At 39.9% G+C, this 20076-nt stretch overlaps 2 protein-coding genes across 2 annotated transcripts in view; both read left to right on the plus strand.

Moving 5' to 3' along the window:
• The window catches only part of LOC120532078 (SMC5-SMC6 complex localization factor protein 1-like), a 91923-nt gene extending 86431 nt beyond the window's left edge, over positions 1–5492 (plus strand). The window contains exons 16-17 of the mRNA XM_039757983.1: positions 2214–2302; positions 5470–5492. Coding sequence (XP_039613917.1) covers positions 2214–2302; positions 5470–5492 — 112 coding nt within the window. The remainder of the gene's footprint in view (positions 1–2213; positions 2303–5469) is intronic.
• A 61-nt stretch (positions 5493–5553) lies between these two features.
• LOC120532886 (SMC5-SMC6 complex localization factor protein 1-like) overlaps positions 5554–20076 on the plus strand; it is a 50319-nt gene continuing 35796 nt past the window's right edge. Inside the window, exon 1 of the mRNA XM_039759353.1 lies at positions 5554–5636. Coding sequence (XP_039615287.1) covers positions 5630–5636 — 7 coding nt within the window. The 5' untranslated portion in view covers positions 5554–5629. The remainder of the gene's footprint in view (positions 5637–20076) is intronic.

Genomic DNA, 20076 nt, shown 5'->3' on the forward strand with positions numbered 1-20076 from the left:
CACTTCAGTCATTTCTCCTCTTAATCTTCTTTTGCTTAAACTACAAAAGCTCAGCTCTTTTAATCTTTCTTCATAATTTATCTCCTGTAGCCCTGGAATCAGCCTAGTTGCTCTTCAAACTTTTTCTAGCAGTGCTATGTCTTATTTGTAGCCTGAAGACCAAAACTGTACACAATAGTCTAGATGAGGTCTCACCAGTTCATTATAATGCTTGAGCATAACTTTTACTTGTACTCTACACATTGTGTTATATAACATTCTGTTTGTTAGCCTTCTTAATGGCTTATGGTCACTGTTTTGAAGTTGACAGTGTAGAATCCACCACAAATCCTAAATCCTTCTTACTTTTTTTTTTTTTTTTTGTTCTACTGCTCTTCGAATGTCCATACTTAAAAACCTAACCCAGTCTATCCTCCTTGGACTTTGCCGCATCTGGTCAAAATTTGCTGTACCAAAGTTAACAGTTTTAGGCTTTGCATTCACACTTTTCCGAAACACTGAGAATTGTATTGTATTATGGTCACTTGACCCTAGTTGTTCAATCACCTCTTCATCCTCAGTTCTGCCCTGTTTATTGCAAAATTCTAAATCCAGACAGGCTCCACCCCACATTGGTGCATTAACATACTGTGTTAAACATTTACTGATTACTTCTGAAAACTCCTACTCTTTCCCTAATGCTTTCCAGGCGAAGCCAAATTTCATCACTAAGGGCCTCATTGTCCAACTGAATAGGACTTGAATTTAAATTCTGATTGACATAAACAGCAACCTCACCTCCTTTTCTGTTCTGTCTATTCTTCCTACAAAATTTGTATGCTTCTATGTTATACTCATTCCCTTCTTTTATTTACCCATGTTTCAGTTATTACTATAATGTCATAATTATGCTCCTCTATATACAACTCCAAATCACATATTTTATTTTGATATTCCAATATTGTACAGTACCTACTCCCAGCAACCATGAACTGAAAAAGCCAGTTAGAAAATGGATGGATGGGAAACTATAGCTATGTTTATTACAATCAGAGGGCGAATGCACTTCCTTCTTTACTGTACAGATGGCATTTTTAGCATTGTACTGAAATATGAATATTACCTCCTCATTATTTCACCTTAGTTATTCAAAGTGCTACCAGTAAAATTGATCAAGATAACAGTTCACAGCTGATTGGTCACATCACAGTGCTGTTAAAGCACAAATTAATTATGTTGTTTTTACTTCTGCATTTATTCCATAGTGGAATTAGCACAGAAATAACAAAAGCCACTTTAAATGGGAGTTGTTTTGCTTTTATTTAACAAAAATATCTGCCAGTGGGATGAGCAAAATTTACTTGACAAGGTTTTTTAAAGTAAGCTAAAAAATCGTAAATACAAACGTTTTGATAAGTCAGTTATTCTTACAATAATCAATGCAAGATATAATGTCATTATATAAATACTTTTCACTTGCTTAGATTTCATTTTTTGCAGTGTGTTCTGTCACAGTAGTTTGAGGTGACTGCCCAAGGACAGTTTTCTTTGGCAACGTAACATTTTTCCATGTTATTCAACAGCCACATCCAGGGATGTGAAATTATTTTGTTTTGATTTTAATCATATTAATTCATTTAACATCACTGTCTGTTCTTGTAGCCACTGAATTTAACCAACAAATGTTTGATCTTTTAACAATAATACTACATTGTTCTAGCTTCCCTGCAACCTTGCTCTGGATAAGCAGTTTTAGAGAATGGATAAAAAGATGGATGTTACAGGATTTGTTATGCTACCAATAAGGACACGAAAATATAGCCAGTCATCCTGATTTAGAAATATGTACTGTGTTGTTAACCGTTTGGAGATTGTATGTTTTTCCCATACTTCATGCAGATTCCTGTAAGTGTTAAAGAGTTTTTCTTCTACATCCCAAAATTCAAGCATTTACATTTATTGGCAGTTCCAAGAAGGGGATGTATGTGTGCTTGGCTTGGCCTTGCAATGGACATGGGCTTAGTAAAAGGCTGCTTCCTGCCTATGTCTAAATATATGGAGGTGGGTGTTGTATGTTAGGTTTACAGTGTAGGTTCTGTTCTGGGGTGGAAATTTAAAGTAATTTTGTTTTGTTATTTCATCTTAATTTTTGAAGGGTGCAATAGTTATCAACATGTAGGGAAAAATGTATATACCATAAAGAGATTCTTATTGTGCTTATTATATTTTTGTAGTGCCGTGAAAAATCAAGAGTTGTCTAGAACAAAGTGTTTGTCTGAACAGAAGAAAATTCCAAGAGGATTGAATCGAGTGACAATGACAGGTAAGGTCATCTTGAACTAGGAATTATTTTTTATCATATAACTGTAAAAATCTGGGGTGTTCTCTACTCGACTTTCTCGTATACATAGTGATTACATAATAATAGTATGAATATGTCAACTTGGGAAGCAAAACGTACCTATTGTGAACGGCACCCGGGCACAGACAGGCGGACATGTTGTTATCACACCACCACACGTTTATTTACAAAATATTTACAATTATTATGGTCACCAAGACCCCAGTCCATTGGTCACAAAGACCCCAGTTCACTGGTCACAAAGACCTAGTCACGTGCACAAAACCCCAAATACTCAATGTCCTGGCCACAATGCCTTTCTTGGCCGCCTCCACTCTCCACTGCCGTCCTCCTTCCACCCGACTCCAGCCCTGAATGAAGGAGACGTCCCCTTTATGGAGGACCGGATGAGCCCCAGGTGTTCCCGGCAATCTTCTGGCCACGCCCAAGTGTGGCGGAAATGCCGGCTGTCCTCCCGGCTGCTCTCCGGGCGCCGTCATAAATCTTCCCCCCAGCACTTCCTGGGGTGGCAGGAGTGCTGGGGAAACAAGTCCCAAGGCATTGGGCCTCCTGGCGGTGGCCACGGGCCCCTACAGGGAAGAGCTTCCAAGCCCTTGACCCGTGGCTCCCAAAGCAACCCGGAAGGCGAACCCCACGTGGTCCAGGCAGGGCTCTGACCCTCTTCCGGTCCCTCCTGGCGTCCCGGCGGGTCATGGCCCCTGGCATCCCTGACAGTGCCCACAGCCAGCTAAGACCACTCGTGGGTAAGAGCGACCCGTCCCCGCGAGGGCAGCAGAGCCCAAGCGGGTCCCACTTTCGAGGATAGCGGGGTCGGCCCCGCACTCCTAGCAGGGGCAGGGGCGGAGACACAATCTGAGCACCAACCCATGGTGCATCCCTGTGCCTCGCACAGGTTGTGCTCCCCCCTTTTACCGGCACCCGGGGCCTCCTCGGTCGGCACCCCCTCCGAGACCTCCACGCCCCTTTGTTCTGAGGCACTTTCGTTCCCCGTTGGCTCCTCCAGCTGTGGCGCACCTGCGCACCGACAGAGATCATTCTGCAGGCGGCCCGACATCAGAGGGCTGTTCCGCCCGAAGGGTTCCTTCAGCTCGCCCGGGGTCCGTCCCTACAAAAGAGAATACAGGGGCAGAACCGCTGCCAAAGCACCCAGCTCGTGCCGCGCATGCGGGCAGCGTTCTCCCCTCCAACGGCACCCGGCACTTGCCTGATCGGCACCCTCTCCGCGGCTTCCGTGTCCCTCGATGATGGAATCGTCGGCACCGCCAGCTCTCTCCGCCCGGCCTCAGGGATTCCCTCTGCTCTCCCAGAGGGCAGCCAGCCGCAGCGTGCACCCAGCAACGTCTCACCTTATTGGAGGAATCGGCACCCAGCCTCTTAATCCTCCCTTTACTTTGGACGCCTTGGCGATATGCGGCTCCGTATTAATCAACACGAGCCCCTTTCCCGTCTGCGTCCGTAACATATCGGAGGAATCGGCACCCAGCCTCTTATTCCTCCCTTCACTCTGGGACGCCATGACGGTTTGAGACTCCTTATGGAATAAAAGGCGCCTCTGTCCCGTCTGCGTCCCTATAGTCGGCGCAAGACCGCAGCCGACTCGGGCGGCGGGCGCTAGGACCCGGGCACTTAGCAGCCCGTGTCCATTCAGCGTCCCTCGGACTCCCCTGCCCGCGATACAGTCCGCGGCGCCGCACTCCTGTCGGAGGGCTGCTTACTCGGAACTGATCATTGTCATCACAGCCTTTTTCAGCAGCCCCTCCCATATGCTTTACGGAGTCGGCTGTACTCACCGTCTCCGCCGTACCTCTCCGGCTGGAGATTCCAGCGTCGCGCCGTCCCGTTGTCGATTGAAACGTTCTCAGCGCGCGCCTTCCTCTCCAGTACCAGCACCTCAGCCCGGAGGGCACATAGCACCTGCAACACACGCTGCCCGGCGGGCTGAAGGACGCCTCCAGCTCCGCCAAAGCAGCCGGCAAAGACAGGAAGTTAACCGGCTGAGCCTACCTGACTGTCGGCCTCCGACGCCGGCCACTTCCTGTGGGCCTTCTCCTCCGGCCCAATCGGGTCTCCCCTGCCCGTGATGGACATTCCTTGGTCCGCCTCTCTACAGTCATCGGCGGGCACACAAGACACACCGTCCAATCGCGTGCCTGTCAGGGGGAGGGACTTCCGGTCCGCGCCATCTTGGCTCTCCTTCTGCGGCGGCGCGCTTGCCGGCAGCCTTGCTGTTGCCGCACCTTCGAGCTGCAGCGTCTCTTCCTCCGCAGCCCTCGCGGCTGCCGCCTTCTTTACGCTGCCATTGGCCTGAAATAGAATATTACCGCCACTGACGCGGATCCCTTAGTCCCTGCCAGTGCAAACCAGTAAAATTGATCAAGCTAACAGATCACAGGGATTGGTCACATCACAGCCTGTTAAAGCACAAATTAATTATGTTGTTTTACTTCTGCATTTATTCCATAGTGGAATTAGCACAGAAATAACAAAAGCCACTTTAAATGGGAGTTGTTTTGCTTTTATTTAACAAAATATCTGCCAGTGGGATGAGCTGTCACAGTAGTTTGAGGTGACTGCCCAAGGACAGTTTTCTTTGGCAACGTAACACCTCCTGTTATTCAACAGCCATCCAGGGATGTGAAATTATTTTGTTTTGCGCATATTAATTCATTTAACATCACTGTCTGTTCTTGCGAATTTAACCAACAAATGGCGCTTTTAACAATAATACTGCATTGTTCCTCCCCTGCGCCTTGCCTGGATAAGCCGTTTTAGAGAATGGAGATATGTTACAGGATTTGTTATGCTACCTAAGGACACGAAAATATAGCAGTCACCTGATTTAGGCTGTGTTGTTAACCGTTTGGAGATTGTATGTTTTCCCATACTTCATGCAGATTCCTGTAAGTGTTAAAGAGTTTTTCTTCTACATCCCAAAATTCAAGCATTTACATTTGGCAGTTCCAAGAAGGGGATGTATGTGCCCGCTTGGCCTTGCAATGGACATGGGCTTAGTAAAAGGGCTTCCTGCCTGCTAAATATATGGAGGTGGGTGTTGTATGTTAGGTTTACAGTGTAGGTTCGTTCTGGGGTGGACAAAGTAATTTTGTTTTGTTATTTCATCTTAACAGGTGCAATAGTTATCAACATGTAGGGAAAAATGTATATACCATAAAGAGATTCTTATTGTGCTTATTATATTTTTGTAGTGCCGTGAAAAATCAAGAGTTGTCTAGAACAAAGTGTTTGTCTGAACAGAAGAAAATTCCAAGAGGATTGAATCGAGTGACAATGACAGGTAAGGTCATCTTGAACTAGGAATTATTTTTTATCATATAACTGTAAAAATCTGGGGTGTTCTCTACTCGACTTTCTCGTATACATAGTGATTACATAATAATAGTATGAATATGTCAACTTGGGAAGCGTACCAGATGTGAACGGCACCGGGCACAGACAGGCGGACATGTTGTTATCACACCACCACACGTTTATTTACAAAATATTTACAATTATTATGGTCACCAAGACCCCAGTCCATTGGTCACAAAGACCCCAGTTCACTGGTCACAAAGACCTAGTCACGTGCACAAAACCCCAAATACTCAATGTCCTGGCCACAATGCCTTTCTTCGGGCCGCCTCCACTCTCCACTGCTTCGTCCTCCTTCCACCCGACTCCAGCCCTGAATGAAGGGAGACGGCCCTTTATGGAGGACCCGGATGAGCCCCAGGTGTTCCCGGCAATCTTCTGGCCACGCCCAAGTGTGGCGGAAATGCCGGCTGTCCTCCCGGCTGCTCTCCGGCGCCGTCATAAATCTTCCCCCCAGCACTTCCTGGTGTGGCAGGAGTGCTGGGGAAACAAGTCCCCAAGGCATTGGGGCGCCTCCTGGCGGTGGCCACGGGCCCCTACAGGGAAGAGCTTCCAAGCCCTTGACCCGTGGCTCCCAAAGCAACCCGGAAGGCGAACCCCGTGGTCCAGGCAGGGCTCTGACCCTCTTCCGGTCCCTCCTGGCGTCCCGGCCGGGTCATGGCCCCTGGCATCCCTGACACTATTCAGATTTCAAGTTTAATTGAAAGTTCTTTTACCTAATTAGATAAATTGCCAATTACGGTGTCATTTTATGTTTGTACCATGTAATTTCTTTGCATTGTTGATAAGTTACATTACAGTTAAACATAATAATATGTGTAATGTATTTAATAAACTGTTCGTAAATAAGATTAATAATTAGATATTCCCAAAAGTATATATTATTCTTGGCCTTTCATTCTGCTTATATGAATAATCATAGTGTAAATGTGTATGCAACTGATTAATTTTCTTCTTCCTTTGTGATGCTGTTTACATTTTCGAATAACAAAATAAATGTAGGCATTAAAAAGAAAAGTTAAGGCAATCCAAAAATACGGAAATGTCAATTAATTCGCAAAAAGTAGAAAATTGATAAAAGATCAAAACATATATGAAATGCAATTTATGTAATTAAACGCAAGGGCAAAGAAATAAATGCGTAGCACAAATCAGAAAGGTACGGTATGTAAATTTAAAAGTTGTAAAGAATTTCTATACTTTAAAATGATCTCTTACTGGAAAATGTTTAAAACAATGATTTCATTGATCATAACATTATTTATTAAATTAGTTCAAACAACCACTGCTATTACCGATAAAACAAATTTCATTCATTGACATAGTAACAAGTAAAAATGAAAAACAAAGTTACCATCTGTTAGTTTTCATATGTAGCCAGTCATACATGATACATATTCAACACAAATAACTTCACCATTGAATTAATCACCTTTTGTGGAAATTTAGAACCAGCACAATGAAGAAAATTTCAGAAACACTATTAAATCACTAAAAGTACTGTATTTTGAGCACACAATCAAAAAAATCAAAAAGAAAATTTCAATAAATCCCAGCTCAAAACAATTGTGGAACATAATTTGCCTTAAGAAAGACAGTAACAAGTACCTAAATGTTGAAATATGATCATTTAACAGATAAACCTGCTTCAACAATATCACAGAATAAGCTGTCAAGAAAGCATATTAAAATGTTGTCAGTCAATCAAAGTGGTGAGGTAAATTCTAGAAAATTCTTAGTTCTGGGTAAAAAAATTATCTATACCAAACATTGGAAGTATACTTCCAAATACTAACTATAGTTAGTTATTTTGTTAAGAGCATTGATGAATGCCAATTTGCCAATCTTTTATAAAGCACCACAAGTAAAGCATAAATCCTTATACTTGTTTATATAGCAAATAACTACTATCCAGTAATCCGATCAAACTGAAGTTTAAAATCTGTTTGTTTTTTATGCTCAGTAATATACCTCTTCCAGTCACCTGATCAAGGCCAAATGCTAATACAAAATTTTAATTATTTATCTCTATTTATATAATGGTAGTAATGCATATGTAATAGTGCTGATACCTGTTAATATATCATTTTCAGTTATCCAGTTAAGGTGAAATTCTATACCCTAACTAACAAAAATATAAAATTTCAATTATTTTTCTCTTCTTATAATGTTGGTTCACATGACAAACTACTATACACAATTTCTATTAATTGTTTATTTAAATTGTGTACCACTTTATTTGAAATTTTTTGAAATGTGTTCAGTAGAGTGCCACTTCTGGTTGACGTATGTTGCCCAAAAGTTTATAGAAAACTAACATTTTGATATAGCACCCATATCCCAAATATCATTTACCTAGCTCAAAGCATTCAGAAAGACAGAGGCGCACACACATACACACACATAATTGCAAATATGGTCAAAACGTGTTCAGGAGTGCATGAGACATGGATATTCATCAAAATCTCAAGTTCGAAATTTTTTTGCGATTACTATACTATCTCTATGCTACGTATACAAGAAAGTAAAAAGTATTAAACAGAAAAAAGACCAACATTGTATATAATTATATGCTGTTATTGGCTCACATATATAAAAATGTACAGTGCATGTATGTTCATTTGTCCATGTATATTTATATACAGTATAGTGGAGCATCACCTGCCTGACAAGTGGTAACCAGGTTTAGAAGTGGCAACAAAGTAGCACAGGAAAGGAGAAAGGTTTACCAAGGCCTTAGGAGAGAGAGAGAGAGAGACACAGAAACAAAAGTCTACACTGATTGTTAAAACTACATCCCTTTAGAACATTGTTGGTAGACAGGCAATGCATGTTTTTGATGACTCGGAATCCTTATTTTTTGGGCACTAGTGCAGTGGACTTGCCTTTAGGAACTGAGAAGTGGGCAATACAACTACACCTGACCTCGTAGAGACAACAGACAGTTCCTAAAAGGTATTGTGGAGACAGTCTGGTTCTTTAGAGAGGAGAAGAAGTCCTAGCTCTCTTAAGATGCAGCAGATCTTCAGTAGTGCAGTGGTCGTGGGGGTGGCCAGGTGACAGTTTTGGCTTGGAAGCTCCAAGTGATATGGACCTTCCCTGAAACTGGAAGTGATTCCAGGACAGAGTTGATAAGCCATACACTAGAAGACCTTAAAAGTCAAAAATGTTTTAGTTGACTGGTAACTCTATAGTCAGAAAGAGAATGAGGGCAGTCTTTTTTGCTGGCCATATGGTAAGTTTACAGAAACTCATAACAGTATTGCTGAATACAAACTAGGTTAGTGATGTTTACTCTGACCTGACCAGCTTTGTTGTTTTGAATCATTGATGATACTTAAGTAAATTGAATAGTTCATCAAGGATGTACAGATAACGGGAGGTGAAAAGTATTCAAGCAGCTTTACACTTGACTAGGCAATATGAAAAAATATAAGTCATTTATTATAAATTAAATATAATTGAAAACTTTATAAAGAGCTGACTATCCATCTACTTGTCCATTTTTTGATGCTTATCCGGATATAGGTTGCAGCGGTAGCAGTCAAAGCAATGATTTCCAGACATCCCTTTTCCCCACCACTTCCTCCAACTCCTCCTGGGTCTGCCCCAAAATCTCCTCCCAATGGACAGGCCTGAAACACCTCCCCGAGGAGGCAACCTTATTAGGGTCAGAACCACCTCAATTGGCTCCTTTCAATGTGTAGGAACAGCTGCTCCACTTTAAGCTCCTCCTGAATGTCTATGCTTCTCACCCTGTCACTAAGACTGAGCCCAGACACACTGCAAATTAAATTCTTTTTTCTGCTTGTATCCACAATCTAGTTCTTCAGTCACTACCCAAAGTTTGTGACAATAGGTGATTGTAGAAATATAGATGAACCGATAAATAGAGAGCTTCACCTTTCTACTTATGTCCTTTTTTTTCACGACTGACTGGAACAATGACTGCATGATGGTGGACACTACTCTGACTCTAGTGTTGTCCATCTGCTCAGTTTTCCCCCCCACTCGTGAAGGTAATCCCATTATACTTAAACCTAGTACATTGAACTGGACCCTAAGCTCTCTTTGGCTGTGACTAGAAATTCTATGCATAAAAATTGTGAACAGAATCTGTGAAAAGGGGAAGCTCTAGCAGAGTCCCAGACTGATACATGTATATTCAGTAGTAGTACAGGGTGAGCCAAAATGAAATACCACATTTCTCAAGGTCATTGTGCGAGTTAGGGGCAGCCGAGTGGGTTGGGGTGGGGGACCTTTGTAGTTTTCAGTTGGTAACATGCCTTGGTCTGGTGTACACCGTGCTTTCGCTGTCAAAGCATTTTTCAAAAACAGCGAATCCATAATCATTTAGCAACGCGCCTTCCAAACGCACTTCAGGATTCCTCCTAATGATGACATCCCAAATCAGAAAACAATTCTTCAGTGGGTGGCTAAATTTTGACAGATGGGCACAATATTGAACAGAAAATCTTCAGGCCGTCCTCGGACTGTATCAACACCTAAAAACATCCAAGCTATAAGGGCATGAGTCTGTTACATGTTCAGCGTGCAAACATGCTTCTGCCTTAGACATTTCCAACATGTCTTTGAGGAGGATTTAGCATGAGGACCTTAATTTCCATCCATACAAAATGATGGTAGTGCAGGAACTTGCTGAGAGAGACTGGGAGAGCCGTAGAGAGCTGTGAACTTCATCAGAGACCCCTGCACAGTGAACGTGTTAGTTTGGTGCACCATTGCAGAATTCGACATTTTAGGCCCTTACTTTTAACAGATAGAACTGAAGAGGGGAGAGCAACGGTCGCTGTCACTTCAGAACATGTAATAGCTAGAGAACTTTTTGCAGCCCCAACTGGCAGAAATGAATGTGTTGGACACCTGGTTTAAACAGGATGAACCAATAGCTCATACGGTGAAGAGATCCATGCAAGTTTTGCGGGAGATATTTCCAGGGAAACTGATCTCCCTGCATGGCGATGTCAGGTGGCCTTCACTTTCATCTGATTTCGCTCCTTGCAATTTCTTCTTGTGGGGCTATCTTAAGGTATACACACTGACCTCAAAACCTTGACCCCCCCGAAAGGAAACTGTTCGCCATGAAATCGCCACTATTCCCCTTGAAATGGCTGAACAAGTCATGCAAGTATTCAGAAATCATCTTGAAGAGCGTATTGCTAATGATGGCCACTACCTTGAAGACATATATACTCGCTGTGAAAATGAACAGATTCGACACAGTTAAAAAGGTTTGGGGCAGCCACCTGTATAATATTCCTGGCTGCAAAAGGATTTTGAATAGTACAGAGATGTTCACAGTACTGAGTCCAAAACAGAACTGGTTAGGGTTTGCAAAGATGGCAGCTTTAAGGGATCGGACCGGAAGTGATGTTCTTTTGACGTCAGTCTGTGCGCCGGAAGTAACGACCTCCTGGGTGCCAGAAACAGAAGTGACATTCTTCTGGGCGCCGGAACCTGAAATGACGTCATCAACTCTGAATCAGACAGGTTTTCCCGCAGCTGGTCTGTAGAGATAATGGGAGACGGTTTAGCGCACCCTGCCACCCCCTGGCCTGGTGTGGAATTACCTTTGCTTGGTCCATAAAACGTTCTCCTATTTGCACGTGTGTGACATCGCGGATGGGTTCTCCCGCGGACTAGTCGGGGCTTGATTTTACCATAGAATTTCTGGTATTTTATAATGTTGGTCGTATAAATCGAATAAATCCAAGAGATTATAATATGCTAGCGCCCACCTGAGAGAATAACTGCGGAGCACACTGCCTTTTTTTTTTATATATATATTGTGCCTACATGACCGCACGGTATTAATATACAGTGCATCTGTAAAGTATTCACTTTTTCCACATTTTGTTATGTTACAGCCTTATTCCAAAATGGATTAAATTCACACACAACACCCCATAATGACCACATGAAAAAGTTTACTTGAGGTTTTTGCAAATTTATTAAAAATAGAAAATCTGAGAAATCACATGTACATAAGTATTCATAGCCTTTGCTCAATACTTTGTCGATGCAGCTTTGGCAGCAATTACAGCCTCAATTCTTTTTGAATATGATGCCACAAGCTTGGCACACATATCCTAGGCCAGTTTCGCCGATTCCACTTTGCAGCACCTCTCAAGCTCCATCAGGTTGGACGGGAAGCATCTGTGCACAGCCATTTTAAGATCTCTCCAGAGATGTTCAATCGGATTCAAGTCTGGGCTCTGGCTGGGCCACTCAAGGACATTCACAGAGTTGTCTTGAAGCCACTCCTTTGATATCTTGGCTGTGTGCTTAGGCTCATTGTCCTGGTGAAAGATGAACCATCTCCCCAGTCTGAGGTCAAGAGCGCTCTGGAGCAGGTTTTCATACAGGATGTCTCTGTACATTGCTGCAGTCATCTTTCCCTTTATCCTGACTAGTCTCCCAGTTCCTGCTGCTGAAAAACATCCCCACAGCATGATGCTGCCAACACCATGCTTCACTGTAGGGATGGTATTAGCCCGGTGATGAGCGGTGACTGGTTTCCTCCAAACGTGACGCCTGGCATTCACACCAAAGAGTTCAATCTTTGTCTCATCAGACCAGAGAATTTTGTTTCTCATGGTCTGAGAGTACCTCAGGTGCCTTTTGACAAACTCCAGACGGGCTGCCATGTGCCTTTTTACTAAGGAGTGGCTTCCATCTGGCCACTCCTGATTGGTGGATTGCTGCATTGATGGTTGTCCTTCTGGAAGGTTCCCCTCTCTCCACAGAGGACCTCTGGAGCTCTGACAGAGTGACCATTGGGTTCTTGGTCACCTCCCTGACTAAGGCCCTTCTCCCCCGATCGCTCAGTTTAGATGGCCAGCCAGCACTAGGAAGAGTCCTGGTGGTTTCGAACTTCTTCCACTTACAGATGATGGAGGCCACTGTGCTCATTGGGACCTTCAAAGCAGCAGAATTTTTTTTGTAACCTTCCCCAGATTTGTGCCTCGAGACAGTCCTGTCTCAGAGGTCTACAGACAATTCCTTTGACTTCATGCTTGGTTTGTGCTCTGACATGAACTGTGGGACCTTATATAGACAGGTGTGTGGCTTTCCAAATCGTGTCCGATCAACAGAATTTACCACAGGTGGACTCCAATTAAGCTGCAGAAACATCTCAAGGATGATCAGGGGAAACAGGATGTACCTGAACTCAATTTTGAGCTTCATGGCAAAGGCTGTTAATACTTATGTACATGTGCTTTCTCATTTTTTTTTATTTTGAATAAATTTGCAAAAACCTCAAGTAAACTTTTTTCATGTTGTCACTATGGGGTGTTGTGTGTAGAATTCTGAGGAAAAAAATGAATTTATTCCATTTTGGAATAAGGCTGTAACATAGCAAAATGTGGAAAAAGTCATGCACTGTGAATACTTTCCAGATGCACTGTATATTTATTATATATATAATAAATATATAAATATAAATATTATATATATATATATATTATGTGTTTGTCTGTTTTTATCTTTGTAGCAGATAAATTTCAGATTCTGTTTCTGAGTGGCAAACTTTCTGTCAATTCAGAAAATTGATTTTGACAGATTAACAAAGCTAAGGCGGGATATTCTAAAAAATTTGTTTTAGTGTAACAGAGATTTAGTTAAAGAAAAATAATTTCTATCACTTGATGATCTTTTAAAATCCCAGAAGTGAATTATCACAGATAATTCCAGTAGCAATTATAGATGTTATGTGTAATGCCAGTGTGTGATGCTCTAATCTGCCTCCCCACATTAAGTATCTTAAATGAAAATTGTAAATGCATTGTATGGCAGTGTATATAGGAAAAGGAGAATTATCTAAGGTTGCTTTCTATTCATAGTAGAAAAACAATTTGTCCTAAATGGTTAGAACCTTGACTTCTGTTGTGAGCTGCATCAAATAATGTATGTCAATTAACTGAACTAATTGGAACCATGAAAAAGTAATAATGCTTACAATTAAATTATTGGACATGAGGTTATTACTACTGTACTTTTTAAATATATTATTAAAAGAAATTAGGAAATGGTTTGTAAATATAGCAAGTATGTTGAATTAAATAATGTGTATCATTTTATATTTATTTTGAAGTTAATGTTGTTGAACAATTGTTATATATTTTTTAAATACTGTAATACTTTTTTTTTACTTTTTTCCTCTTTTGTAGCAGTATCCCAGTAGAACTCTATTGAAACTATGGCTTACAACATGCCAGTGCCATGTTAAAGCATTACCATATATATTTTTCATCTCATCTGCAACCTTTCTCTGCATTTTCAAAAGCATGCGAAAATTTATTGTGGTTCAGAGCATTTTCTGTTTAGGGAAAAGTTATCACATATCTCTTATATGACGTGAGCCGTGTAAGCCAAAACCAGCATCGTGTGGATATGCACGCAAGTACATCAGGCGGATAAGAGTGCATGGAGCTGCATGAAAGGAGCTATGGAAGATCAAGAGGTAGTGAAGGGCATTGGTGTGAAATAACACTTAAGCAAATTTGACACCTCAGCCTTTAAAACTCATAATGAGTAATTCATAAAGATACTGAACACTGCAAAAGTCAATTGTTGAAAATAACTCATAACTAATAAGAGTTAAAAACAATAATTGCCTGTTAAATAGTTTGAAACAAAATGACAGCTTCCAGTTCCACCAGAGAGATCAAACACATAAGACAAAAAAAGAAAAAAGACATCCAGTTATGATAAGATAATTTCAGTAATCTGTTTAGAAGCTACTAGACAGTAGTAGGCCAGTTTTAATGCCTAAGAAAACTGTAGAGTTTATTTGATTGTCTAGGTAGGACAATGGACTGCATTACAACTTTTTATTCAAGCTATTCAGAGTTGAAATTATTTATTTCCGTATTAAGAGTTTTGATGAAGTTGTTTAGAAAGGTGTTTCAAAGGTGGCTAGATCTCATTCTCTGTATTCAGTGCTGCAATTTCTGAGGTGAGTAGAGGACAAGCCATATTTGTGTCAAATTTGTGAAAGTCTATAAAACCTGTGCAGACTCTAACTGTTGAGATTCTCCTTTTACAATATGTGTTATATTACAATCTGGAAATGCATTGTTTATTTTACAGATGTTCTACAAAATTTGTTTATTGAAAAATAACAATGAAACCATTTTAAATATTCAATTACAAATAACACTAATAAATAAAACAATATTTTGACCCAAGGGTGAAAATACCTAAATCTTATTCTGTATACTAAATCTAAATATGTTTTTAGAATTTTTATTTCAAGTAAGGTTTTTCAGTGATATGAAACTTAAATTTGAAAATATTGAATATTTACATACTTATTAAAGTGAGAAATATATAATCTAAAACTCACGTTTTTGATTTCCTTCAGTACTTCACCTCAGGTACGTCTGTCTTTCAAATTCCAGCAGTAGTCAGCCAGCATACTGTGACTTCACTTGCTTTTGTAACACTTTTCTATGTTGGAAATTTCTTGTTGAAATCGCTTGCCATTTTCATTAATCTGACTGCGCCATGGTTTTCCGGGAAAAAGTCTAATTGAGAATCCAAGATATGAATCATTAATGATGTTTTGCACCACATTGTTTGGTACAACCTGATAAGATCACTGACTCTTTCTAGGTAGTTTTCAGCCCAAAGATTTTCCCAAAGGTTTGCACATATACTTTTGAAGCTCTGCAAGCAACTTCCTTGACTTCATTTAACACATTCAACACAAATCACTTATCTTTTAACACTTCACTGACCTGCCAACAATAACACCTTTCCTAATGTTGGCATCTCTGTTCCATCGAAACATTTATATAACAGAGAAGGAAATGTATTTGTATTATGGAGAAAGTCTGCTTTTAAACTTACTTTTTAGGAGTCAGTAAAAAAAATTGCCACTCAGCCAGGAGTCTCCATAACTGAATTAAAGGGAAAAAAAAGTGTGATAGTGATTCATATTTGAGGGAAATTATTTATTAATTACTTTATTTGTATTTATATTCTTTGATTGCACCAACTCATGAAAATGTGAAGGTGGCATTACGAGAAAACTAAGCCTAATAGAAAAAAGTCTTACTTAATATTTGGATTCAGTATTATAAAGTATGCTTAGAACTGGTTAATTTGCTATTTACTCTATTTAGGGCTTATAAACTGTATGCAATAGACTTTGAGAACCAATACTCTAGATCATAGATCATAACTGTTTTCATGTTGATTGAGACCTGCACATAATATTGGACAGTTGCACAATGATAAATTATAATAAGTATAACAATACATCAGACAGTTTTAATTTATGTGGTATTTAAAATTAAAACGGAATTAATTTTAAGGATATTATACTTAGTCTTGCTGCTTTTCAGGCTGAAACTTTTAACATGAGCAAGTTCTTTTACAAAATTATGTTTAAAAGCAAAAAAGTGAAAAATACATTCAACTAAGGGATGGAAATTGTAATAAGATTAAAAATTTACAAAAGAGATTTAAAAATGTGAAAAACATTCTCCCTCATGTTTTGAATGGGTCTGCCTTGATTATGCAAAAATTTGTTTAACACAATTTATGTGGGTTCATGCATGGGTGGAATTTTAAGGTAAGTGAAAATGAAATTTTAGAAATTAAACACTAAAAATATAGTATGTAACTTAAGAAACTAATTAAATCCAAATACATATTTAGACAACTGAAACCAAAACGGGCCATGGGACTTTCCTCTGTTTGCATATATTTAGTAGTGACATTTTTGATGCTTAAATGTATAAAAATAAATCCCATCATCTGTGAGACCTTCTGGCATTGTTACTCTTTCAAACTTCCAGCCTTAGTATTTTATGCACTTGTATCAAGGTCAGGTAGTTGCATAGCATCTGGATGGAAATTCACAGAAGGCCTTACTGTTTTCATTACTTGTTCCAGATGATGTTTAATTTATTTGTATTTAGAATTATGACATGAGTATTCTATAGAACATAAAAATATAAATATTCATATGAAAGATTCATACAAAGAGGCCTCATTATATGTAGCAAATACTTTAACAGATTAGTACCAGTTCATGTGAGCACATGGCTTATAAAAAGAGAGCTTCACCCTCAGATCCTGACTACAGTGTATGTTTCATCTAAGATCTAATGAATTACGTGATGGCCTACACATTTCTTTTTTTCTTAATTTGAGTATTTTGTTTGTTTTGCAAATAAAATAATATGTATAAATAGCCTGACATTTGTTCACTTATTTATTTTATTGCTTTTTTCTAGAGATAAATCATTCAAATTAAAATCAAACACTAGAGGTTGCTAGTCGCGTTGTGGCTTCCAGACCAGCAATTATGTCATACATCAAATGCAATGTGGCAGATTTCAAATGGAAATGGTTTCCATATCCATATTGCAGCCTACTCTTTGTTTCAAAGAACAGTTTTTGTTTGTGATTTCCTAGAAATGTCCATGTAATGTTTGGTTGCTGCAAATGTGTGACAACATTTGAAGCTAATTCTTCATCACACATACTTCAACCTGTATATTTTTATAAATGTAGCACATTTTACCTAAATTAAAAAATATTCCTTTGCAAGTTTGCAGAATATTTGATGGTGAAATACCTTAGTTAAAGCAAAATTGTATAGATCACTCAGAAATAAATTGAAGTACTATCATGCTATGTGTATATGCTTCTGTGTCATTGCATACACACCATGAAGTTAAAGACGTAGTTAATACAGCAAAGAATAACATAAAATCTTTTTCAGCACGCGGGGGGTTGTATTAAGATTCACCTACCAGCCGGATAATACATATTGTATAGCCAAAGAGACACATGTTACTTAACATTAAAATAATAATTATCAAAAAAATCAGTGTACTGGAATGGCTTAGTCAGAGTGTGTGTATGTATATATAAAGTACAGTCCACAATAAGCTGACTTTGCATACTATGTAGAAAATATGATAATGATAAATATTTTTCTCCTGCGACAACAATTACTGAGGATTGGTAATCAATTAAGTATTTCTGAAGCTTTGCAGCAAAAGGGATAACATGATTTTTCAGTGTCATGTTAAGGATGGTAAAAGCAACCTGTGTACTGATTCTTAAGTCCAAGATTTTTGTATTAATAAAACGTATTAAAGCATTTTAGTATTGTGCCTAGCAAAACAGAGACAATTAATTCCTTAGACATTATAGCCAAGCGGCATAAAGGTAGTAAGCCACACACTTTGAACTGCATATAGTGGTATGGGCACAGTCAGTACAACAACAACAACAACATTTATTTATATAGCACATTTTCATACAAAAAAGTAGCTCAAAGTGCTTTACATAATGAAGAAGAGAAAAATAAAAGACACAGTAAGTCAACATTAATTAACATAGAATAAGAGTAAGGTCCAGTGGCCAGGGTGGACGGGAAAAAAAAAACTCCAGACGGCTGGAGAAAAAAATAAAATCTGTAGGGATTCCAGACCATTAGACTGCCCAGTCCCCTCTGTAGGCATTATTGGTCAATGTTTAAAGATGACTGTTATATTTTGATTGCATTGAATTGTGTGATTCTTTTGCAATATTTAGTGTATTTTATGGGCCACTGTTAAACATTTTTATGAGGCTCCTTTTGTGTTATGATTCTGCATATCACAATGACCTCAGATTATCTATTACATTGAAAGTTCAAGTACAGATCCACTTTGATCCTGTATCAACATATATCATGTATAACATAAACAGTACCTCACAAAAGTGAGTACACCCCTCACTTTTTTGTAAATACTTTATTATATCTTTTCATGGGACAACAGTGAAGATATGACACTTTCAGACAATGTAAACTAGTCAGTGTACAGCTTGTATAACAGTGTAAATTTGCTGTCTCCTCAAAATAACTCAACACACAGCCATTAATGTCTAAATCGCTGGCAACAAAAGTGAGTGCACCCTTAAGTGAAAAATGTCCACATTATGCCCAAAGTGTGAATATTTTGTGTGCCCATCATTTATTTTCTAGCACTGCCTTAAATCTCTTGGGCATGGAGTTCACTAGAGCTTCACAGGTTGCCACTGGAATCCTCTTCCACTCCTCCATGATGACATCATGGAGCTGGTGGATGTTAGAGACCTTGCGCTCCTCCACCTTCCGTTTCAAGATGCCCCACAGATGCTCAATAAGGTTTAGGCCTGAAGACATGCTTGGCCAGTCCAGTACCTTTACCTTCAGTTTCTTTAGCAAGGCAGTGGTCGTTTTGGAGGTGTGTGTGGGGTCGTTATCATGTTGGAATGCTGCCCTGTGGCTCAGTTTATGAAGGGAGAGGATCATGTTCTGCTTCAGTATGTCACAGTACATGTTGGCATTCGTGGTTTCCTCAGTGAACTGTAGCTCCCCAGTGCTGGCAGCACTCATGCAGCCCCAAACCATGACACTACCACCACCATACTTGACTGTAGGTTAGACACACTTATCTTTGTACTCTTCACCTGGTTGCCGCCACACACACTTGACACCATCTGAACCAAATAAGTTTATCTTGGTCTCATCAGACCACGGGACATGGTTCCAGTAATCCATGTGCTTAGTCTGCTTGTCTTCAGCAAACTGTTTACAGGCTTTCTTGTGCATCATCTTTAGAAGAGGCTTTCTTCTGGGATGACAGCCATGCAGACCAATTTGACTCAGTGTGCGGCGTATGGTCTGAGCACTGACAGGCTGACCCCCAATCCCCACCACCCCTCAACAACCTCTGCAGCAATGCAAGAGCAACAATTCTTTTTTTCAGATCCTCAGAGAGCTCTTTGCCATGAGGTGCCATGTTAAACTTCTAGTGACCTGTATGAGAGAGTGTGAGAGCGAGAACACCAAATTTAACACACCTGCTCCCCATTCACACCTGAGACCTTGTAACACTAATGAGTCACATGGCACCAGGGAAGGAAAATGGCTAATTGGGCACAATTTGGACATTTTTCACTTAACAGTGGATTCACTTTTGTTGCCAGCAGTTTAGACATTAATGGATGTGTATCAAGTTACTGCATTTTGTGGGGACAGCAAATTTACACTGTTATACAAGCTGCACACTGACTACTTAACATTGTATCAAAGTGTCATATCTTCAGTGTTGTCCCATGAAAAGATATAATAAAATATTTACAAAAATGTGAGGGGTGTACTCACTTTTGTGAGATAATGTATAACATAAATACATGTTTAAGTTTTCAACCAAACTTTTCCATTACAACTTTTGTGTAGCATCCTCATGGGACTTTTGGGGCTGGTTGTAGTAGAACAGCAGTTGACCCAAACCCTACCCCATAGACAGAAACTATAAGTTTGTCTCAACCATCTCAGTTTACATTTTCTT

This window comes from Polypterus senegalus, chromosome 7 (assembly GCF_016835505.1).
Source record: "Polypterus senegalus isolate Bchr_013 chromosome 7, ASM1683550v1, whole genome shotgun sequence".
NCBI lineage: Eukaryota > Metazoa > Chordata > Cladistia > Polypteriformes > Polypteridae > Polypterus > Polypterus senegalus.